This window comes from Halichondria panicea, chromosome 2 (genome assembly GCF_963675165.1).
Source record: "Halichondria panicea chromosome 2, odHalPani1.1, whole genome shotgun sequence".
Taxonomy (NCBI): Eukaryota; Metazoa; Porifera; class Demospongiae; order Suberitida; family Halichondriidae; genus Halichondria; species Halichondria panicea.
Genome location: NC_087378.1, coordinates 423,924 through 446,787, shown reverse-complemented (window position 1 = coordinate 446,787; position 22,864 = coordinate 423,924). Strand labels below are relative to the sequence as shown.

At 42.8% G+C, this 22,864-nt stretch overlaps 6 protein-coding genes and 2 non-coding genes across 11 annotated transcripts in view; 3 read left to right on the top strand and 5 right to left on the bottom strand.

Annotated features, from left to right (window-relative positions):
* Window positions 1-21,831, bottom strand: part of LOC135331546 (dynactin subunit 1-like) — a 27,757-nt gene extending 5,926 nt beyond the window's left edge. Inside the window, exons 1-9 of one of the 2 annotated variants that reach the window (XM_064526747.1) lie at window positions 21,820-21,831; window positions 2,344-2,464; window positions 2,000-2,150; window positions 1,618-1,842; window positions 1,323-1,460; window positions 1,131-1,202; window positions 937-1,044; window positions 611-786; window positions 138-261 (exon numbers count right to left, since the gene is read on the bottom strand). In XM_064526747.1, coding sequence (XP_064382817.1) covers window positions 138-261; window positions 611-786; window positions 937-1,044; window positions 1,131-1,202; window positions 1,323-1,460; window positions 1,618-1,842; window positions 2,000-2,150; window positions 2,344-2,423 — 1,074 coding nt within the window. In that variant the 5' untranslated portion in view covers window positions 2,424-2,464; window positions 21,820-21,831. Of the gene's footprint in view, window positions 1-137; window positions 262-610; window positions 787-936; window positions 1,045-1,130; window positions 1,203-1,322; window positions 1,461-1,617; window positions 1,843-1,999; window positions 2,151-2,343; window positions 2,524-21,819 lie in introns of those variants that run through there. The other variant, XM_064526746.1, reaches the window with a different exon arrangement.
* LOC135331550 (glutathionyl-hydroquinone reductase YqjG-like) lies at window positions 2,632-4,840 on the top strand. Its single transcript, XM_064526755.1, has 4 exons — window positions 2,632-3,299; window positions 3,449-3,659; window positions 4,333-4,449; window positions 4,645-4,840. Exons 1-4 carry the CDS (start codon window positions 2,737-2,739, stop codon window positions 4,738-4,740), a joined length of 987 nt encoding a protein of 328 aa, XP_064382825.1. The 5' UTR covers window positions 2,632-2,736; the 3' UTR covers window positions 4,741-4,840.
* Window positions 5,106-8,858, bottom strand: LOC135331548 (UDP-N-acetylglucosamine transporter-like). Of its 3 annotated transcripts, XM_064526753.1 has the most exons (8): window positions 8,706-8,858; window positions 8,562-8,590; window positions 8,220-8,472; window positions 7,808-7,930; window positions 7,140-7,314; window positions 6,780-6,898; window positions 5,782-5,915; window positions 5,106-5,341 (listed from the first exon to the last, which is right to left on the bottom strand). In XM_064526753.1, the coding sequence occupies exons 3-8, from the start codon at window positions 8,424-8,426 to the stop codon at window positions 5,206-5,208; spliced, it is 894 nt and encodes a 297-aa protein (XP_064382823.1). In that variant the 5' UTR covers window positions 8,427-8,472; window positions 8,562-8,590; window positions 8,706-8,858; the 3' UTR covers window positions 5,106-5,205. The 3 variants fall into 3 exon arrangements, with proteins under 3 accessions (XP_064382823.1, XP_064382822.1, XP_064382821.1); XM_064526752.1 differs by having other exon boundaries at window positions 8,220-8,590; XM_064526751.1 differs by having other exon boundaries at window positions 8,220-8,599; window positions 8,706-8,840.
* Window positions 8,934-10,336, top strand: LOC135331549 (uncharacterized). The gene has a single exon (XM_064526754.1). It carries the CDS (start codon window positions 9,153-9,155, stop codon window positions 10,173-10,175), a length of 1,023 nt encoding a protein of 340 aa, XP_064382824.1. The 5' UTR covers window positions 8,934-9,152; the 3' UTR covers window positions 10,176-10,336.
* LOC135331551 (DNA replication complex GINS protein SLD5-like) lies at window positions 10,923-14,106 on the bottom strand. The gene is made up of 8 exons (XM_064526756.1): window positions 14,030-14,106; window positions 13,877-13,965; window positions 13,662-13,748; window positions 13,552-13,611; window positions 13,442-13,495; window positions 13,060-13,246; window positions 12,139-12,214; window positions 10,923-11,175 (listed from the first exon to the last, which is right to left on the bottom strand). The coding sequence occupies exons 2-8, from the start codon at window positions 13,955-13,957 to the stop codon at window positions 11,064-11,066; spliced, it is 657 nt and encodes a 218-aa protein (XP_064382826.1). The 5' UTR covers window positions 13,958-13,965; window positions 14,030-14,106; the 3' UTR covers window positions 10,923-11,063.
* On the bottom strand, window positions 14,706-22,864 carry LOC135331544 (uncharacterized). The gene is made up of 28 exons (XM_064526745.1): window positions 22,570-22,864; window positions 22,320-22,503; window positions 21,950-22,165; window positions 21,579-21,769; window positions 21,108-21,233; window positions 20,465-20,668; window positions 20,143-20,324; window positions 19,862-19,986; window positions 19,445-19,721; window positions 19,017-19,247; window positions 18,629-18,833; window positions 18,506-18,553; window positions 18,186-18,405; window positions 18,046-18,122; window positions 17,632-17,811; window positions 17,402-17,449; window positions 17,242-17,338; window positions 17,094-17,175; window positions 16,953-17,036; window positions 16,644-16,745; window positions 16,287-16,428; window positions 16,071-16,148; window positions 15,926-16,015; window positions 15,786-15,875; window positions 15,642-15,725; window positions 15,295-15,421; window positions 15,049-15,209; window positions 14,706-14,897 (listed from the first exon to the last, which is right to left on the bottom strand). Exons 1-28 carry the CDS (start codon window positions 22,702-22,704, stop codon window positions 14,805-14,807), a joined length of 3,879 nt encoding a protein of 1,292 aa, XP_064382815.1. The 5' UTR covers window positions 22,705-22,864; the 3' UTR covers window positions 14,706-14,804.
* On the bottom strand, window positions 20,751-20,822 carry Trnap-ugg (transfer RNA proline (anticodon UGG)). The gene has a single exon. It is a non-coding gene; the product is annotated as a tRNA-Pro (tRNA).
* On the top strand, window positions 20,986-21,057 carry Trnap-agg (transfer RNA proline (anticodon AGG)). The gene has a single exon. It is a non-coding gene; the product is annotated as a tRNA-Pro (tRNA).

Below are 22,864 nucleotides of genomic sequence, written 5' to 3'. Positions count from 1 at the left end.
TTTCTTTGAGAATGGATTTAAGAGCAAATCATTGATCTAAACACAAGACGCACAGTTCAAAGGGCTACTTTTAATTGTGAAAAAACACAATCCTAACTCAAGTTATGAGCACTCAACGTTACGTATGCTGCTCTGACCTGCAGTTCCTTCGCTATCTTATCTCTGTCCTCTTTGAGTTGGTTCAGCTCTGACGCATTCTTCTCCAAGTCCTTGACCACTCGCTGGTGCTCTAGCTTGTCCTGGGCTGACAGGTCTCGAAGCCTGTGACAGTGGAGACAGCAACATACATGTATTAGGTCAGCACGTTGGGCCACTAGACATGTACAATCATATGTACAAGTAAGCTACATTATCAATTATTCATAAACTATAACTTGAACTTAAGACTAGAAGCACATGATAAAACATGCATTCTGTAGTACCAGGAGTTGTGAGGACATACAGTACATGTATAATTAGGTATGCCAATATTTTTGATTTAGCCAATTTTCAGTTGAAAGCCCATAAACTTGGAACTTGGAGTCGCTTAGAGAGCTTTGGAATGCATTTATTACCGGATATACATGTAATTCCTAACTCTAGTTATGGCAGATATATTATATCCACACACCTAACGAGAGCATCCTTGAGTCTTGAGTTCTGCTGCTCTATCTGCTTGAACTGAGCGTTGGCAGCTGCTCCCTCTACGCCACTCTCACTGATCTCCTGCTTGATAATCTCCAGGTCAATGGTCAGCTCCTCTACCTTCTCCTTTAGTGCCTCATTCTCTGACTCGAGGCTCTCAGTCTGAAGAGATCGAGCAAAACAATACGATACTGTAACGCTTTAGTTCAAAACAATCAGTTATGGCTAAGGTTTGGTCTTGTCATACATGTACTCAAGTGCTGCCTATTAGACTAGCTATGAACCTCACAACTATAAGTGGCTATTTCTCACCCTTTCTTCGGCCATTTCTTTGTCAAGAGTTGCCATCTCCACGGCATCAGATAAATCCCCCAACTCCTCCTCTGCCTTCTCCTTGGCCAGCTGCCACTCTCGGGCCTCCTGCACAGTGTGTGTGTGGGTGTGTGTGTGGTGTAGGTGGGTGTGTGTGTGTGTATGGTCACATCTAGACAGTGAGGGACACAAACCTTTTTAGCCAGTTTGAGTAGCTGCTGCAGCTCTGTCTGTGACTCACTCCACCTCTGCTTGTACTCCATCATCTATGGAAGATGAAAAACAAAGCACGTGCAATAATCTGCATAGGCTTGTTCATTCACATTACGATCTTAACTGACACTGGGCCACCATTTAAAATGTGCTGCTACCATATTCTAGCCGACCTGGTTGAACTGGGCCTTGTACTTCTCGAGTTCCTTGATCTTGGTTTTGTCCTCGGCTCTCTTGCCCTGTAAGATGGCCAGTCTCTGCTGGAGATCAGTGACCTCATTAGGCACGGCGGCAGGCTCTGGAGCAAACTTCTGCAGGGGAGGAGAAACAACAAGATAGCTAAATATTAGTAACACATTACATTTCAAACGATGCTTCTCAAAATCCACAATCTACCCACTACCCACACACACATCACTCACACACACACACACCACCCACACACACACCACCCTACGCACTACTCACAGGTGTTGGCTCTGGTGTCTGTGACCCGCTACTGGATCCACTCTTGCCCTTCTTAGCAGTGCCAGCCTCGAGTGTCTTCCTCCGCCCCTCTTGGGACGCGAGGAGAGGGGACTCTTTGGATGGACGGACAGATCTTGGAGGAGAGGGCTGGGGGGACTTCTTGCCAGATAGTGGCCTCTTCAACTGTGCCCCAGAGCCCCCAGGAGCATTCACACTGGGTATGGCCTGAAGAGTGGGTAAAGGGTCATGACAGCAAGTTACACACAGTTATAAACTATAGCCAGAGAAAAAACTTGGCACCTCAACCAATTGATAACTAGGTCACTGATACAACCCCTCCAGCTGAGAATTTAAAAAGAGCTCGAATAACAAATTCTCTTACCAGAATCTGGTTCTGCCTGACAAATATTCCGTAGTTGTCTCTGGCCATGAAGTATGTCTTTCCCTGGAGTGCTCCGTTGTTCTTGCCCTTAGGCTCGTCCAGCTCCACCCCCACCCACTTGCCAGGGGCAAACTTGGTTACGCCAACATACCTGGGGGGGGGGGGAAACAGTGAATATAATACTAAACCCCCTCATCTGGCTACACTAGAAACCTATACCACAGTCGATATTAGTATGAGTTATAAACGTACCCATCATCGTCAGGTACACGTATAGATTATAGGAGATAACACAGATATTCCATACATGCCATATTTACAATGGTGAGCATTCTTGGCCTCACCTGATGGTCCCAGCATAGCCCTTGTCCTTGACTGTGACCCTCATGCCCACTTTAAACTCCGTTCCCGATCCTTCAGCCATTGTAGCTAGAGCTAGCTAGCTATAGTTGGTTGGATACTTTATTAAACTCTAAACACAGTAAAAGTGGTTGTTTATAATTAAGAAATATTAAAATATTCACTGATTTTGGTAGAAATAATTCATTTGTTAGGTTAATGATCATTTCCAGAAGGTGCCATAACTGCGGCTATTATCGAGGAGACCAGCTCCACCCGTACCCAACTGCACTGACTGCCTACGTCACAAATCATGCACAGAGGACTGTGCACTGTACAGTGCTGCTCAATAAAAGTGCTCCTCCATCAAGACAAGTATTAAACAAGTTGTTGCAGACATGGCCGAATCAAAGATGGCAGAAGCAAAAAAAGGCACTGAAATATTGAAATGGGCAAATGCGAAAGGGGAATTTGTCCGAAAACCGAGCTCATTCCGAAACTGGATCACTAAAGATGGTAGCAGTGGCTTCCCCCCAGAGAGTGGTCGATACCACCTCTACGTCTCATACGCTTGTCCGTGGGCACATAGAACTATTATTGCACGATCACTGAAAGGTCTCACTAAATGCATCACCATGGATGTTGTCGACTATCACATGGGGGAGAAGGGGTGGAGATTCAACCCTGCTGTCAAAGATGCTACTCCAGACACTGTGAATGGGTTCGAGCATCTCAGGGAAATCTACTTCCTTGCCAACGCTGAGTACGAGGGGAGGTTCACTGTCCCTGTGCTCTGGGACAAGAAGACGAAGACCGTCGTCAATAATGAGTCATCTGAAATACTTCGAATTCTCAACTCAGAGTTTAACGATTTCTGTGAGACTGATGAGCAGCGTGCCATTGACCTTTACCCCCAGGAGCTGAGGAAGGAGATTGAGGAGGTTAACGAATGGATTTACAAGTATGTTACATAAACTATTTATTCATACAGGTCTGTAATAATATAATAATAATTATAATTATTATTATATAATTATAATATAGCTGCTTACTTGTACAGAGAAGTGTTGAGAGATGTATATAGCGTTGATCAAACCCTCCCCCATTTAGGGACATCAACAATGGCGTGTATCGAGCTGGTTTTGCCACCAAACAAGAAGCCTATGACAAGGCCGTGTGTGAGGTGTTTGCTGCTCTCGATCGTGTGGAGGAGGTACTGTCCACTCGTCGTTATCTCACTGGCTCCACCCTCACTGAGGCTGATGTCAGACTCTACACAACACTGGCACGCTTTGACTGTGTCTATGTCGGCCATTTTAAGGTGAATTCTCGTCTACATTACCATTCCCGGGGCGGATCCAGGAATTTTGAAAAGGGGGGGGCAGTTTGGAGAAAATGTTTACTAAAAAAAGGTCAACAGTTTTTTTAAAGCCCAATCAGTGTAGCTTTTCTGATCATGGATTGATTGATGACAGTATGACATACATAGTAGCAGGAGATAGCAGAAATGGATGGAATCATTTTGCTCTTTAGCTTCAAAAGTCTACAACTAGAGATCGTCTGCTGTTCTGCATGCTGCAATAATTGATTGCTGCTCTAAGCCACACCCACTTCTTGTGCTAGTTTTATTCGAGCTGGTCAGAAAGGGGGGGCACGTGCCCCTTGTGCCCTGCACTGGATCCGCCACTGATTCCTAGTTATAATTAGGCTAGGTGCCCTAAATAGTGGCTCATTAATTTTGATTTATAAGGCTGGGCATTGTCTGTATAATTATACAGGTGGTAATCCGTATCAATTTCCTGAATCAGTTTTTTGCTCCAGTAGCTTTTAATTTGTTGTGGACACTTTCTTACCATTGTAGTTATTGATACGCTAGTCATTGTCTGTACATACAAGAATTGCTACATTCATACATACCTAATAAAGAAGCAATCTTAAACCAATTTTTTGCTCTAACAGTTTTGATCGTTGTGAACACTTTCTTACCCTTGTAGTGCAATAAGAAGCGAATAATGGACTACCCTCACCTGTGGGACTACCTCCGTGACCTCTATCAGACTAGGGGGTTCGGGGATACCACCAACCGACACCACATCGAGCACCACTATCAGGTACAGTAACTCACCGGGTGAATGCTTATAGGGTCAAATATGCAGCAGATCTATAGAGTTTTAGTGTTTAGTTTTGTATATACACTACATGTAGACTGTGGAGTTGAACATGCGGTTTATAGCAGAGCAGAGCTCTTTTGCACTGTGTTACCTGTAAAATGTTCTATTGTATCATGTTTTCTTTTTCATTACCAGGAGAGTCACCTGCAGATTAATCCCCACGGAATAGTGGCCATTGGCCCAGACATTGACTTCAACGCACCTCACAACAGAGATACAAAATTCTCCTAATAGACAAAGCTTCAGCTAACTTGTGTCAACATTGTTACAGTAGCTATTTATTGTTGGTGTACGTACCTATAATATATATATATACAACAGTGTGGAGTAACCTGTCAGTAGTTGGGGTAACGTATAAGTGATAACCTCCCCAACTACATTGTAGATATGGCAGGGACTAGGGAAAATCCCATTCCCCTTTAAGCTGAATCTGGGTGTGGCACCTCGCTGGGTAGATTGATAATTAATTACTATTATTAAGGCAGATTGATAATAATGATAATTAATTACTATTATTAAGATACAGTTCTTGGTATATCGCCCTGCCAACTTGTTTAGTTAAACGATTATTAGGGGATGACATTATGACAAGCATGTACAATGAATAATGCCTACACATGATGCATGGGAAGGGGTGAATTCTCCTTAAAAATTAGGAATAGAAATAAATAATATAGCTATTGTCTGTCTGTAAAGCTAAGAAATTTTAACAACATTTGTTTTGACAACATGTCCAGTTTGATCAGCCATTGGCGAGGTGTCAGTTCGAGGCTGAGGCTTACCATACAAGAATGTTGCCAGCAATACAAAGGTGGCCCCCATCACAAAGAACCTGTACGGGAGTATGTAGTAGGTTAATATGAACAGTTTTATATAGACTAGTATTATACAATACTTGATCCTTGTTAGTGGCTGGCATGCACTCAGCACATGTACACAGCACATGTACACGGCACATGTACACAGCATGCAAAGCTGACTGAACACACACAAGGATTCAACGAAAACATAAAATGTACTGATCTTAATTGCAAAGGGATGTCAACACACTGTTGAATCCTGAGCATGGGTGACACTGCTCTCCACAAGTGGGTGGCATTTCATGGCTTGCTTTTTAATAGGGGCTTTCTGTACAACAGTAAAAAAGCTGTAACCAGGATGCAACGCTTCTACCAGACAAGTCTATGTTTATAACGTAAGGCATCTCTCTCACAGTAAGCCCAACATGTGCAGCTATTATAGCTAAAAACAATTATGGTAGGAGCAACTCACCAAGTGGGATGAAAGTCAGAGAGAAAGAAGTAAGAGACAAAAGAGGAGAGGACGATGGAGAGGGAGGTGGCAAATCCTTTGAGGATGTTGTCGGCATATTTCATTACTGCGGCCACTATCAGACCCCCCACAGCCTGTGTGTGTGAATGTGTGGGGGGGGGGGGGGTACATGTAATTTTGAAAACTACAACTTAATATCAATTAATAACTTAATTAGTCTCATAATTAGCTACAAAGTGCCGTGTAACACACATCCATGATTATTATAAGTATTGAGTGAGTAGTCATAATAATGATACACAGTACCAAGACTTAGTGCTCTTATAACCTACATAACTACGTACCAACAGATGCAGAACTTGAACGGTAATAAATTAACACTATATATAGCTTCAATTTTTTGATTATGAAAATAAAAGCCCTACAATTCAGCATTGGTCTAAGGGCTGTCTAACCACGAAACAAAAACATACCACCTGCTATGACTTGTAGGACAGAATAAAGTCAAACCTGGTGCATATACAACCTACAAACCTTTAGTAGCTAGGCGCCAAGAAGCAAAATTCATAACAAAATACACAGGCACTGTATATGTGCGGCCACAGGCACTGTACATGTACGGCCATCAAGAACGCTTGTGTATTATGAGACAGCAGACAACCCATAAGGATAGAGTTACCAATCTCACATACCATCCAATACAGCATTAATCCATAACAGCTATACGTTTACATGACTCCCATACAATATTGGTAACACTACAATAGCGTTGAATAGTAAGATTATGAGAGACAGGGTCACGTAACTGACACGTGTTCCTGTGACTGACATGTGCTCCTGTGAGAGACTATACACTTCATTTGTTTACAACACTCCTAGTCTAGTGGTCTCCTTAATCCAACTCAATATCGGACTACCTAGCCAGAAACATAATTGTGACAACAAATACACGCACATACAGCTAGGCTCTGCCAGAGAAGAGACTAGTGACTACCCACCTGTAGAATAACCACAGTGACCACGACACTAGAGTAGCCATAGAAGAATCCTCTCTCTGACACTGCACTCCAGTCGCTGAGGAAGACTCCAAACAGGCCAATAAACAGGCTCATCAAAGCTGAAGGGAAAGACACAATAATGAAACCTACTAATGAACATTAACATGGCAACTCCATGTAATTAATACATGTACACCGTAGCTAACCCGTAAGCTCATACTAAATAATACACGCATTGTATACTAGTTGGACTATATATAATGTTACGTAGGAAGTTAGTAGTAGTGAGACTGAATTCCCAGTGCAATACACTTAATTGCTATTATAAGAAGTCAATGATATTGTGAGCTGAGCTCTCACAGAGTTGAATGTTCCTGATCCACATGGAGGTCTGGGACTGTTTGAGTATCTTCTCAATATAGACCCCAGAGAACCCACTGGAGACACAGGCCAGGAGGATGGCCCCCACTCCGATGACAGGCGATGATGACTGCTCACCAGGGTCTTCATCTCTAGCACTATCACCACTCGGCCACTGTGTGTGTGTGTGTGGGGGGGGGGGGTAAGGGATAGGAGTGCAATGTGTGTGGGGATGGAAGTGAGTCAGAGTGTATAGGTGGGTGGGAAAATTATAGTCTAAGCTCCAATATTATGGGAATGATTAAGTAGGAACTTATGAAGTATGAACTCTGTAATGTTATTAGTGAAATTGAGAAACTATTCTCAGAATTATTATTACAATTCTGGTAGAAAGCAAGAGGGAAACTGGGAGATAACGGGTTGCTCAGCAATTAGCCAGATGTATGGATATGTGAAAACCTCAGACAAAAACATAACCACAACCCATACAACATTAGGAAAACATGATAATGTGGTATAAACACCAGTAATACTGAGATACAGCAATGCTGACATACAGACTTTATGGTATCTAACCATAAGATAGAAGAAAGAATTATTTATGGGCTCTCTTTTTTCTATCTATGAGCCCCAAACACTGTGTGTAGCTGTGAGCAAGCCAGTCTCACCTGCACCAGGGCTACTGCAAACATAAGAATGACAAGTGAGGCCCACTTGAGGCTGTTGAGCTTCCTGTTGAGTAGGAGGACCGAGAAGAGGGCAGTGGTGAGGATCTTCAGCTGGTACGTCACCTGCAAGGGGGGTGGGGATGGTCATCATGGATGTATGCAGACAGAGGGTGCAGCTGCTTTACAACTGGTATTGTATCATTTATGGATCAGATAGGATGAATGCGCACTTATATTGTTATCTGCTGGTAACCCCCACTCAACCTCACCCTTGTAGAACAATGTATAAACTAAAACTTAACCACGCCTCAAGTATAGTAGCAACGGTGGTCTCCTTATAAGCTCAAGTAATTAGAATACATATAAGTGATTAACCATAAAAAAAATGTATTATGTAAATTATTCATCATACCTGAAAAGTAGCAGCATCCAGGTTGCTCAGAGCAACGTACAAGAGGTTGTTTTGGATTGTGTAGAGAACGGCGGGAACCGATAACTTGAGTGTATCACTTAGATTCTCAAAAATCCCGTCGTAGAGCATGTTAAGCGTTTTATTGAGGCTGTTACTTTTGTACAACAGTCCACATATTGAGATAATGAACTTTGTGAGCTCTGTCATAACGACTGCCGTAGACACTGTGTACAGGGGAACCCCCTCACTGCCTCTGCGTGAGTATCGGAGGGTTAAAACGAGGGCCGTATTTTGAATGACCAGTACGATCAGACTCGCATACTTCATCGTAGTATTGCTCACCATCTTTTATCTTGGGAGGAACTTGGACGCTGTGAAATGTGTGTACGAAGAGGGGTACGTGTGAGGGGTGTGTCTGTATTTAATTTGTTTATGTACATAATTAAATTAAATTGAGGGGAGATAACTTGGTTACAAAAGACTTACCACTCTTCAGTATTTTGCAGAGATGGACAATCCTTCACCTACTGCAAGGCACAGCTACGCAGACCCAATCAGCCTCGGCCGGCTTCAAGCAATGCACATGGCTTTAAAATAATGGGCGTGACCAATCCCAGAGTTTTGTCACGCCCAACTAGCGGTGTGAAAAAGTGGGCGTGTCTGAATGTGTTTATACGCCTTCATTAATTTCCTGCAGCTGCATGTGAACAACATGCACTTCCTGCGTGGCAATATAATGTGTGGAGACAAAAATTCTGAGGTCCACATGTTATTAGCAGCCCTGTTTGCTCCGCCTGATGTCCATGCGAGAAAGTGTTGCCTAGCCCGTGCAAAGCAGCCAGTTTTTAGTTATAGCTAGAGACCAAAGAGGTTCTTTGACTATCTCAATTTACAAAAGTTGGTGTTTACTACGGGAAGATCTACCGCAAACACATGAGTGAAGCAGACATGGCAATGGTAGATACTCTTCCTCGTTCGACGTTCAGCCGTTTCACTCCATTCGGAAGAAGAAACTCTGAAACTGGGTCGGTAGGAAACAGCCCTACACTGACTGCCCCTTATTCAGACAGCATTGTAACTCCTCGTTTCACTTTGGAAAGCTTGGCAGCAGAGCTAGAGCTAATGAGTACAAGCCCTACTGGTGGATTCAACTATTTAAGTGGAGACCTCTACAATACACAGCCATCGAGAGCACCTCTAACAAAGAGCAGATCTGTTCCAAATGTTCTCAGAGAAGACTACACTCGCACGACTGCTCTCATACCGTTGAGGAAAGCAAAAAGCGTTCGATTTGCCGACTCTCAAGGACTTCCTCTCATAAAAGCTGTCTACGAACTATCCAAGCAAGACTCCTCTTACACAGCAAACAAAATTGTTCCGTACTCCGATGACCTCTCGGCAGGTGTACGCTTAGCCACTGGTGGACAGAAATATGCAAAACGTTTGACAACATCTTCAGAAAGCCCTGACAAAAGTCCTCCAAAAAGCTCGACCAAACTTTCCGAACTGACCATCAATACAACACGAAACACAATTCTCAAATGTCAAACGTCTCCAATCCTCAAGCGGCTGAACTCCCCACCCTCCCCCCCAACACACAGACACAGGCTCGAGTTCACTCAACCTAGTCTGGAACCGGACTTTTTTCATCGGGTCAACAAACAGTGTGTGGTATTGGACAACGTTCGCGAAGAATCAAGATCGTTACAAGGAACTGTACGTGTTGCAAATCTCTCGTACGATAAGGACATTGTTATAAGATGGACTCATGATAATTGGAGATCTAGTCACGATACTAAGGCAGTATTTTGTGCTAACGACGGAGCTACGGACAGGTTCACGTTTGAGCTCCCAATCAACGGTGACGACGTTATATTCTGTATTCAATACAAAACTGGTGGACAAGAATTTTGGGACAATAATCGTGGTAAAAATTACACCGTTTTTTCAGAGTAGCTGTGATATTTGTCACTATCCCTCCTTTGTGTCTTTTATGTACCTAGAAGTCAACTAACTCAACTTTACCAAATCATTTCTATATTCACTATTCATAATTGCATTCACTATAATTGTCCCTCTGAAATGATTTTCTGAATTTTATTTTTAACAACTGTCAACATGTGGACTTAATCTAATTGGCATGGGAACCCATACTTAACCTTGCCTAGCTATAGTGGTCTTCATGGTAAATGCATTCTTTTAATCCATAAGAAGACTTAGTGTTGAAGCGAGATTAATAGCACTGGCAACAAGCACTGGCAAGAGGTGGCAAATACCATGGGATTTGCCTCTTGCAATTAGAGAGGTCTTGTTACTCTGCTACATTAATGCTGTTGCACTTTTAACCCACTGTAATATTAATTTTATTATACCTTAAACTATAAAAGGTAATGTTTGTACAGCTGTAAATAAACTCAGAAAGGTGAACAGAATTCATCTTCTTAATGAAGTTGCATTGCATGGTGAAATGGGACAATAGAAGGGGAAGTAGCCAATGACTACATGTGGGTGTAGGAATAATAAAGAGCTGACAGGAAGAATCAGTTGACCTTCCAATTATTCTCCTGGCCTAGCATCCTTCCTAAATGACTTAAGTACAGACTGCAGTACAAATTATATAAGCTTTTAAAACTTGCAGCATTTTATAACCTTTTCAACCATTGCATGCAACATGCAACATGCAACATGCAAACCGAATGAGCATCAACAAGATGTTTTCATCACATTAGGAATAACTGAAAATTTGGCACAATCACATGAAAAGCAAACATAGAAAGGGCATAATAAAGGTTGAAATAACATTAGGTGGGTACATACATGAGCATTAATTGAAGGAGTAAAATGTCAGATCAGTTTTACAGCTCCCGAATGGACCAATGAGGAGACGGGTCTGTAGCGTAATATGTACTGGTTGCCAGGAGACAAGTCCACAGAGTCCCTGTCAGCTCCATCCTCCCTGCAGTGACAGAAATACAATAATATTGCTGTACAGCATCTTTATATGCATCATTAGTTGTGCTGCTAGATAATGTGCCCACTTTAACAAGTATACTATAAAATGTAACCACCTCCCAAATAGGCTATGTCCAAACAGGCTATGACATTCAGGCATCAATAATTACTATGAAGCCACATAAGATTTAAACAGCACACGGTGCCGGGACAGACAGTGAAGCATGCATTCCTATTAAAACAATAAACACATGATCCTATACTTAGCAATACTGCTTATGGAACTCATTAAACCCTGGTGAACTTTACACTGCAAGGTCAAGTGGTACTGATACATACATACAATACATACAACAGCTGATACAGTGTACCAAACAATGGAAGCTATGGAAACAATAAGTTAAGAACCACACATGTGACTTCCCACCACCCAATACCTTTTGTATATATACCCTTCAATCAAACACACACTTATGGTGCCCATGAGCCTAGCTATAAGCTGACATGTCTTAGTACAAAACACAAAAAAGTTTATCTGATTATAGCTGAGCACCTCTCTCAGATCACCTCAAAGAGATCATAAACCAAGTGACAATCCCGTTGCTAATTTGCTAACAGTTTGGGGTACATTTTCTAAGTACATACAGCTAACAGAAACTATGAAAAACAGGATGCATATGATTGGAGCTAATATTACATTTTGACCACAACACTCAACCAAGCACATCAGCGCCCTGGCTTCTATAGACACCACAGGTCATGTCCCCATACAATGCTTCAGGGACCCACTGAGACAGTGGCCAAACAAGACAAGAAGTGAGTCCAATAAATTCACCAAAGTTATCCAAAATGTGGTCAGTCTATACATGCACGCATGCACGAACAGGTGTAGAAACACCTTTCATTATAAGGTCAAGTTTCCATAACAACTGAATAGTATAAAGTCTTAAGCTATGAATGCACTTACTCTGGGTCCACTGCCACTCCATTGACAGGCTCCACTGCCTTCACAAACACATAGCTGTCCAGATTGGGCCTCACAACTGTGTGTGTATGTGTGTGTGTGTGTGGGTGTGTGTGTGTGTGTGTGTGTGGAGGGGGGGGAGTGGGTTAAGTAAAATTGCAGTATCAATTTGCTGCTATGCTAAAACACACATTTCATTGGAAATCAACGCATGAGTTATGCATGGCTAACTTACGATATAAAAAGACAAACTGAAATCCAATACAATGAATACAATCACAATTAATGCACACGCGTACAGAATGCACACGCGTACAGAATTAATGCAGCACATGTACAAAACATACTTCAGCACAGTACAGAACATGCCCAGGGCACATGGGGAGATCATGGCATGCAGTGAGTGTTATAGCACCATTTACATGAACATGTTGTTTGCACAAATTAATATTAAGAGAATACCGACATAATTAACGTGGGTCAATGCACAGCCCACATGTCAGATTGTACTCCACAGATAGAGGCAGCACATGTGCCTCATAGGCCATCACATGTGCATAGCCTGTGATAAGAAGGGTCACTGTCAGGTACTAACAATATTTATAGAGGGGTGTGGCACTCCTAAAGTTTAGTTCAAGGGGTTAATAAGTCTGTAGCTATTATTCATAGCGGCAGGAGTGCATGAATGATAGCGGGCTTACAGACTAATTATAAGCTCTCTTCCAGTGACATGCACACAATTTCCTGTACTTTCCAAATGGAATTCAATAGTCCACAACACAGCACATTATAAAGGATGAACATCACATTCTACCATGGTTGGAACGGACACACCCTAACTTCAGCTGTACTATACACTTGCATTAGAAACATTGCTAATAAAGGTAATAAGTTCAAAGCAGTACTGCAACCCAAGACACAAACCTGCTTTCTTCCTGTCCATCTTCTGGAAGTTGGCTGGCATGTGCTGGAGGACCAGAGAGTTCAAGTGAGTGTCCATATTGTCGACGAACTCCTTGGCGTACTCTAGCTCCTCCCCCGAGAGACGGGACTCACTGCCAGAGCCCAGAGCAGCCTCACACTCGAGGATGTGCACCACATGTTTCTCTATCTGCAAATACATACTGTCATTAAGGAAAATAATTATCTGCTGTGGCAATTATAGCAATTATAGCAATTATAGCAATTACAAGGCTATACCTGAAATAGTTCTTTTAATTAAGTACAGCTCCAGGAATAATTATCGCGGTTAAAACCTTAATTTAATTAGAGGAGAGTACTAATAATATAATTTTAGTCAACCTACCTTTTGTAGTCTGGTTCTCAAATAACTACACAAGACAAACTTGATCCTCTCGATCTGAATACAGTAATAAAGTTCAGCTGAGGGCACAAGGTAGTAGCACAAATACATACCTCAAACTTGTGAATACTGGACACAAAGTCGCCCTTTGGTGCTCTGCCTATACTGGACTCCTGTAGTGGAGGGGCATTGAGTGAATACACTGAGCAAGTATGGGACCTACGGCTTGTTCAAACTGCTCCTCTATACAGTCAATAATCTCTGTCTTGTGATAGAGCAACTCTGGAGAGAACTTCTCGTTTACCCAAGCCTGCAGCAAGGCACAGTGCGTAACCATGTATATCACAGCTGTTGGCTTGTACCCAGTGTTATTATAGTAAACGCTAATAGCAACAACTTAAATTAATTATGTTCAATATGCATGCATAATGTATCCACCTCCTCCAGCTTTGCTAGGAGTTGGCCAGTCGTCATGGTCTCATACTCGTCATCACTGCTCCCCTCACTGTACTCAGCCATGGCTGCACCTGTGGACAAGAGGTGGAGCAAAGGTGAACACCTGCCAGTACTAGTACTGATGTATAAACCCACTCTTTAGATATCCTCTCCTTCTCTCACATGTGCTGTTTTGCAAGAAAGATGCAATTGACTACCAATATCAGTAGCGATCAGTACCCAATTTTACATGTGCTCTTCCTAAGATTTTTTGTATGAAAAGACAATGTTTGTGGCACCTCTCAAGCAGTCTGCCTGCTATCTCTTGAGGGTCTCGCCGCTCTCGAGCCATTATCCAACCCTAGGAACAGTCCTCAACTCCAAATGTATCTCAACTAGCTCTGTGTTCGACTTTCAGAAGATGGTACGAAGAGACAAGCATCGAAGAAAGTGTGTCGCTGAGTACGAAGGAGAGAGGCTTCGATTACGAGCCATTATCAAAAACAAACTATTACCGGAAGTGGTCCAAGAAAAGGCTCGTGATGAACTAGCTGCTCATCCCCGGGATGCAAGTGTGACGAGAGTACGCAACAGGTGTGTGTTGACAGGAAGGGGGCGTGGTGTCCTGAGGGAGTACGGACTGTGCAGGATGAAGTTCAGGGAACTGGCTGATTTCGGACACATATCTGGACTCACTAGATCGTCATGGTGAATGCTTCTGTCATGTGTTATTGTAGTTACCTTTGTTGTTTTGTCGTTAATATTCGCTTTACCATAATTATTGTATTTTCAGTCATTATTATTTTCATATTCTAGAAATAAATAATCATGGTTGTTACAAGGAAAATGTATATAATTATGAACCTGTGTCTAAAAATCTACAAAAATAGGTGGATGGAATGGAATAAAAAATGCTATATAACGGAGACAATCATATTACAAAAGCTTCTACTTTAGTAGATAGTTTGTCCAGTTCTTCATCAGTCAGTGTATTCTGAAGGTTCTCGAGATAATGCTGCATGACCTGTACACGCAATAAAAACCTGTTAATCTCTCGTTCAATAGCATGGCTCTGATACAATATGGTACAGCATGTTCTACACGTACGTATATACAGTACACGAGTCTCGAAGCCTAACTACAATATCTCCTGTCACAGTAGTTATCTTACTCACCTCTATCTGGTGTAAGTTGTACGGAGAGCTCTGGTACTGTTGCACTATGTGTATGACTTTAGCAAACTGACGGCATCTGTGGAAGTTGATGACATCATTTCCCTCGGAGTGGTACTCAAGATGGTCTTTGTCTAGCCCTTCCAAATCACTCAGTATCAAATCTGATCGGCATAGAAAAAACTAAAAAGACTATTACATGTACAGAGCTATAATTATAGTGATATAATGTGGCAGGTGAGGACGTACCTAGTCGTGGTATACAAGGTGCTTGGTGGATAATTCGTATCTCTTGACGATAGCGATGGTAGTTGATGGCTGGTGAGGCTATGTCCTTCAACTCCTCGTACATCTTGGTCAGGTGATCAGTCACAAGCTAAGAGAGTGTATCAGTAATGCTTACACCACCAATGAGCTAGTACAACATTCCATATCTTGAAGGAAAAATACCCAAAACAATTATTTTCAGAAATATCATTTAGTAGATACAAAGTTCATCAATGAACAATCCTAACTCATGTCATGAGCACTCTGTTTGCTATCAAAACAGACCCATTTCAGACAATTGCAAGGTCAGGCTATATCTATCAGCTTACCTGCCAAGAGCTTCGGTTTCTCTGTAACTCCAGAGCTTTCACTAACGCAAAGACAGCTTCGTAGTTCTTCATGTCGAGACAACTCTGTAGACAAAGCGAGACCTCGTAGCTATGAGAAGATAGCTAGGAACACAAAACACTCACTTTAGCGGTCTGTATAAAGTAGGAAAGTACTGACGCTTGGTCTTCGTCCATCGTCTCTCCCAGTACCTCTCGGCACACCACCTCCGACAGCTGCACATTACTTTGTACATGTTATCTATATGAAAAATTTCAATACGTACATTTTCGGAGATTTTCTGAAATTTTCTGATGTGTGGTACAAAATGGAACCTGGCCTCATTGGTCCAGCCCAAGCTCAGTAGCTCACTCGGCTGTGAGGTGGATTAGAATATACAGTGGTGTACGAACAAAGGGGAGGGGTCCTACCGTGATCTGCCTCAGCAGTTTGGAGTAGATTAACGTCAGCTGTCTGGCCAGTTCCAAAGTGTTCACATCGAGCAAATCCTACAATCGAAAATTACTTTTTTAGTAACATTTTCTGACATCGTGCAAGACAATGGAGAGGGCATGTAGCTAGCTATGTTACGTTACTACAAGGCTAAAAGGATGCACTATGTTATGGGCTGTGGCTTTGTGACTTACAAAGTTCTCTCCCGTTGACAGGCTCATGGGAACGAGGGGAGTGGGGGCCTGCCCTCGGGGCTTCGTTTGAATGTGCACTGGCCCATACTTCAAGTTCTTCTCATGGAGTGTGAACAGCTGTCTCGCACACGATGACATGCTTCTGCAAGAATCAAACACAAACACGGATAGTACAGTCGCTAGGAAATGAAGAGGAACCTCATTGAAAGGAATATCAGAATGAAGGACAAACTCCGTAAAATGGTAAATATTTTATGGCACCAATTTGTACAAAAGAAAGTATCTATGAACGAGTAAGAAGAGGCTGCTCCCCCTATATATTATGGCTCCACTGTTGTCACGGAGGGGGTGGCATACCTCTGCACTTGTTTGATGAACTCCCTCAGTTTAGCAGAGAGGTCATCATTTTTGAAGTCCTCAAAGCTGGAGGTGATCCACATTCTCACGGCCTGGATCACTCTAGAGAGAGAGGGGGGACAGGTGATGCACATGTACCGAGGAGATTGTAAAAGGTATTATAGTGTAACTCTTGAGCACCCACAGTCACTAATCTTGTTCTGCTACAAGCCGTACACAAGCTTTTACTGAGCTAGTATACAAGTTTTTTTACGAATAAGTACGAGGGCCAAAATTCCCTGTTACGGTTATACATTTAATTGCACTTACCTGAGCCTAACTGGGATGGCAATGTCTGTCTCAAACGTCTCCATCTCCCAAGAGGACAGCTCCTCTGAAGGCTGGATGTTGTACCTGCAATCAATAGAGTAGCTATCACTAGCTATGTAAGAGGCTAGTCAAGGAGGGTACCTTTTGACGAGGGCGCTCATAAGATGGTGAGGAGTCATGAAGGAATAGAACGTGAGCATGAACACTTCAGTGAACTCAGAATCTGTGAGAATAGTAATTAAGATAATTATGCTGAAATATTAATTGTAGAGTTGTATTTCCAACATACCGATCACTCTGTGATATGTGAGTCTCTCTACCAGCTGTTGTACTGTACCGCCAATCACCCGAGGTGACTCTTTAGCCGCCCACCCTCTCCCACCACCCTGACAATTAACACAAACAATCCATTATACACACCGCTAACGTATACACAAGTGACCACTCACAACTGTACTCTGCTCAAACACCAGTCCGTCCGAATCAGACTCTCCAACCTACACAGGGAGGGGGTATGTTCAGACAATCTCCTAAACTAACAGTAATATAGTAGTGCTGATGAAGGTTAAGTAGTGGTCTAAGAGACAAATCCAACAACATTTTATGTATAGCTATTTAATGAAGAGTAGCCAAAAATGTGTAATTGCAATACTCCCAAAAAAAAATTGCCAACGCTTACCAGAGCCAGTTTTGAGGGAGAAGTAAACTTCCTTCGATCGTTTCTGTCCTCACTGCCTCGTCTCTCGGGGGTGTGGTCATGGCTCTGTCCAGTCATCAAACTTACAAATTCTTGCTCAATCTTTTCGGCTTGTTCCACGGCTTTCTTGTGCTCACCAACCTTGCTCAGAGCGTCGGCTATCTGTGAGAGCAACGTACGTGCATGGGGGTAACTTTGTACAATTGAGTTGGAAGGTCAAAATTCAAAATGCATTCAGTAGCCATGGTTATAGGATCCAAAATCAAATTGGCTCGCAAAAAACTTTTACATGTACAGTCTGAGATCAGGCAGCACAGTTAGACCTACAGAAAACTTTTAAACTAGCTTGTAATCTCAAGATTCTTTTAATAAGTAAGAACCAGAATTTTTACGTACTGTTTTGGAGCAAACATCCTTGAGGTGGCCTGCAGACGCCATCAACTTCATACCAGCACTTTCCGGAGCCACTGAGCCTATAAAGTATAGACATGAATATTTTGTAGGAGAAATAATTGTGCGGTGCCTGTAGCTCTTACTTGAAGCCATGAGAGCAGACAGCTGAACCTCCCTCACAGCACTGTTCATCTGTTGTCTTGTCCTCTCCAGTAGTTGAGCCATTGTCTCACTGACAAGTATGTCGACTTCCATTGCCGACAGTTCTTCTCTGATTTGTTTGGCTGCCACGATGATAGCATCCACTGTGCTACTGTACTTATCTTTGTCTCCCTTCTGACACACAGAAGACAACAAGTTGATCTGAAGGAATAAACAATCACGTGTGAGCACGCAAACTGTGTGTCAATGTACATACAGTGTACGTTATACAATCAGACAAATAATGGTTAGTTATGTGTACCTTCTGTGTAACCGCTAGCAACAGAGATTCAGCAGCCCGCGCTATTATCTGTAAATTGTATTAATATTATAGACATATTAATTCTTACATACAGAGCTTTAGAAATAAAAGTATCAAACTTACTTTATTGATGGTATAGTGACTCCTCAGTTTCTTGACAGCATCGATGCCCATGTATTGCGAGCTCTCCAGCTCAAAGTTTGAAGGGCCTTGCTTCCTCTGCCCCACCGTGCTGGTGCTCACTATAGTGCTCCGGTGGCTCTCTAGGTCATCCTCTGCATCCGTCACAGGAGGAGAGGTGGTGTAGGACACCGGGGGATTCATAGATCTGAGAGGTGGGGGGAGGGGAGATGAAATAATCGTTAATGTACACAATATAATTATGTAATACAGCTTTACAGGTGATCAAACAACAGCCATAGATACACTATAACAAACAAAATACGATCAATTTAACGATGCAGCTAACTCCCTCAGAGCAACAGCTTATGACTAAACTATTGAGACGTACATTTCACTCCGTACTCTCTGTACTTCAGTGCTGTTCTTGTTCTCAGATTCGTAGAAAGACTCCAAATGCCCAGCCTGCATGCCCACCAGGTTGCTGAAGCTCAGTTTGTGTTCTGACGCTTCCATGTCAGCTGCGTCCATCCCGTCCCCTCTCTCCCTCTCCAGCTGAGTGCCACGGATACGAGACTTCCTCTCACCACTGTACTTCTCAGGAGAACCCACTTGAGGTGCTCTGTACAGTGGAGCAGGCAAACAAATGTGAAGTACAGTTCTAAAATAAGTGTTTATTTGAGGCTGTCTAAAAAGGTGGTGTCATGCGACTATACTGAAAAGGTTGTCCTATATATTGTGGCAGTCTATATTATTGGAGCTTTGATTCCCTGTACGTATGTAATTTCTAGCTGAGCTGCAAATGTATATAATTATTACCTTTGGTAGTAAACACTGGAGTCCCCTCCAGTGCTCTGGCTGCTTGTAGAGTCAGAGCCAAGAGAGCTAAGTCGATCAACGTGAGCCGAGAGTGGCACCCCATCCATCTTGCCATCGTGATTGTGAGCCGTGTACGAGCGTACCCATGGCAACTGCAGCAGCTCCCAGCCTCCCACCACCACCTTGTGAACGAGGGAAGCACACTGGGCCACCATGAGGAAATCCAGGGTAGCCATTATCAGTGAGTGACCAAAGAGAAGCATTTCTGGAGCAGCATCTATGGGAAGAAGGGAAACAGCACAGTATGTACACAGTTGTATTTAAAATGAATTCGACAACTATTGAATCAGTATAATCATAATTGGTATAATAAAACACAGTTTGCATTCTAACTACAGACTATAGTATTGTGGCTACCTGGAGGAGGTCGTGATGAAGAAGCCACCTTCACTCTTTGTATGAGGTTGTCCATAGAAACTTTCAACTTGAGCTCCATGTCTTTGACTCGACTCTTAAGAGGGTGCAGGTGGAGCATACTGTACCTAATGTGAAGGACACAGAAACTCAACTGACAACCATTATTTTACCAAAAGAACAAGATCATAATTGAATGGCGAATCGTAGTGCTTAAGCAAAAATATTTCAATATCAAACTTTAAAGTTATTATATCTAGTTAGCGATGCAAATAATAACTTACTCGTCAGTTTTCTGGATGGTCTCCAAGGCTCTCTGTGCACTGCGTAGCATGTTAGTGGCCAAGCTAGCAAGAAACTCGTACTTTTCCTCGTAGGCTGCTCTGATCAGCCCCAGATAAGCCGACACCACTCCAAACAGCAGTACACCAGACACACTACCAGACCCAGTGAAGTATGACTCAGCCTGAGAAAATGGGTTTTGAAAACTTATACAACTTCAACATAAAAAATTGTTTCCTAGTGCATACTATTACGTCATCAACGATACATTCCATCAAAGTCCAAGCGTATGGAATACTGGCTAAAGTTATATCTAGAGCTCACATGAATATTCTCCTTCTGGAAATTGTCTGGAGAGGTCACCTCGAGCAGGTGGCCGGTGAGGGCCATGGAGCGGAGGCTGTCGTTGCATTTGCTGACAAGTTTGGAGATGTATGTAATCTGCTGAATGAAGCATGACACAGAGATGTTGAAATCCATCTTCTGTGCACCTCGAAGACCGCACATTTGCTTTGTCACAGTGACCAGCTGCAAAAGAATAGAAACAATAGTCGTGTTATCAATGGAATGCAATTAAATAGAGGCAATATTTATGCAGGAGAGAAAAAATGGGCCAGTCCGGGATTCGAACCCGGGACCTCTCGCACCCAAAGCGAGAATCATGCCCCTAGACCAACTGGCCACACCACCTGACAGTTTACAGAGAATACTGCGTACTCTGCTACGGTTGTTGATGGAGGTAGTCAAAACAAAGCCTTTCAGGTGTGGGCCTGGCCAAACGTCGTAGAATCAACAAGGCAATCAAGTCAGATTAGTCTTGACATTTGTAGCAACTAAACACAACTGGCCAGTTGGTCTAGTGGCATGATTCTCGCTTAGGGTGCGAGAGGTCCCGGGTTCGACTCCCGGACTGGCCCAGATTTTTGCTTCTTGCTCTTAAAATCTTGGAGCTAAAAATATATTATACCTCTCTACTATGATCAGTGATTAGTTCCAGGATGAGCGTAGCAACCAGCTTGACAACAGGTGACCCACAGTGTCTGTTGGCAAGGAACTCTCCGTTGTCTACCAGCCGGCGAATGTCCTTCACCAACTGGAGATAAAAATCAATTAATTTTAGTGATGCAGATGAATATTAGCAACTAGTAGACTCAATTCAGTGTGGTCTAAAATAAACAATGTAGACTATGAATTTCTGTCAGATGGAGTGTTCATTGCAATGAATCTACGAAAGAAACTATTTGTACTCCACTGAGGAATTTCAACTAACTTACTCCCCCATGCTGACAACAACTACTCATTTACATAAACAAACACTATTGTAGCTATTGCAAAAACAAATATTGAGCAACTGTAGCTGAGAAATACAGCTACAGGAATATACTAGTTAGAAGCACGCCCACAAACATATATTAATGGAGAGATCGATGGAACTCACGGCAGATGCCAGAGGCTTGAGGATATCCCAGAGCAATCTTCTACTGGGTAGGCCAGATCGAGGCTTTCCGTCAACAGCCACAGTTTCTGATAGACTCTTGAGTCTCTCTTGAATGTCGTGGACAAGAGGAGGAATGTCTTGTAGTGCTTCCTCCATGATCAACTCCACACTAGCTATGCCATGGTCGATCACTGCAAGAGTTGGTATTAAGTTAAGTAGGCACAATACGATTGCTAGGATAACTCTAAACACCTACAGTCTTGAACATGTGCTTATAAAAGAAGATCAACTAGTTAGTACAGCAGTGTTTTCTTGTGTACTAACTAGTACAATATACTCTAGTAATAAAATGCAAGTGTACACTGTACTACCTTCTTCCTTGGGCATTATATTTGGACTGCCATCGGATCCTGATTCATCTGAGTCATTGCCACCTCGTACCTTGCTCTTCCGTCGCCCTGAGGCCATGGGGACAGATGACCGCGACTCTCGCACCTGTACCAGCCTCAGTTCTATCGCTGCCTGGTGAGGACCATGGTTGAGTTGCAGGCTCAGCGGATACTCTGAGCCAGCCACAGCTCGAATCTCTGTACAAGAATGGGAATAGCAAAACACTTGAAGCCATGATTTAAATGGTGCTCCTAATGATTTGCTTTATAGTTAACAAGGTGTGCGTAGACATTTACAGTAACTCAGTGAAAAATCGAAATTGTTATGCAAAACATCAGTCAATGAACGTACCTCCTGTCATGAGGTTGTGCTCCTCCATGGCGTAGTCAGAGGGATTTCCCCTAAGTCCCAGTGCATCAAACAGCTGCTCTACGGCTTCAGAAGTTGTCGTGACATTCTCCACCAGCAGTGATTTTGTTTGCAGGGCATACCCACGATCATAGGTTACTTTGACAACACCTTTGTAGACAAGGTCCTGCGAGCAAACATGAATGTAGCCACCAATACCAGACACACTGATTTTAGGCTACTGGTAGACTACCTTTGAAGGACTTGTCATAGGGAAAGAGCCTGAGGCTCTTGTTTTCTTTGCTTGCTTGTTGTAGACATCAATCTTCTTGAGCAAGTGTTTTCTTGCCTGCTTCCTCTCCTTGGAAGTAAACTCTGACACATCCATGCTGGACTAGACTTGTCTATGCTGGTACCTGCAGCTGCTGCAAAGATGCTCCAGTTCTTGTGTGTCAATAGCATGCACTGTATTGGATATTTCAGCTCAGCTAGCTAGATATAGTGGCTTGTTTACAGATTTAGGTGTTAGATGTGGCCTCTCCGCCCAC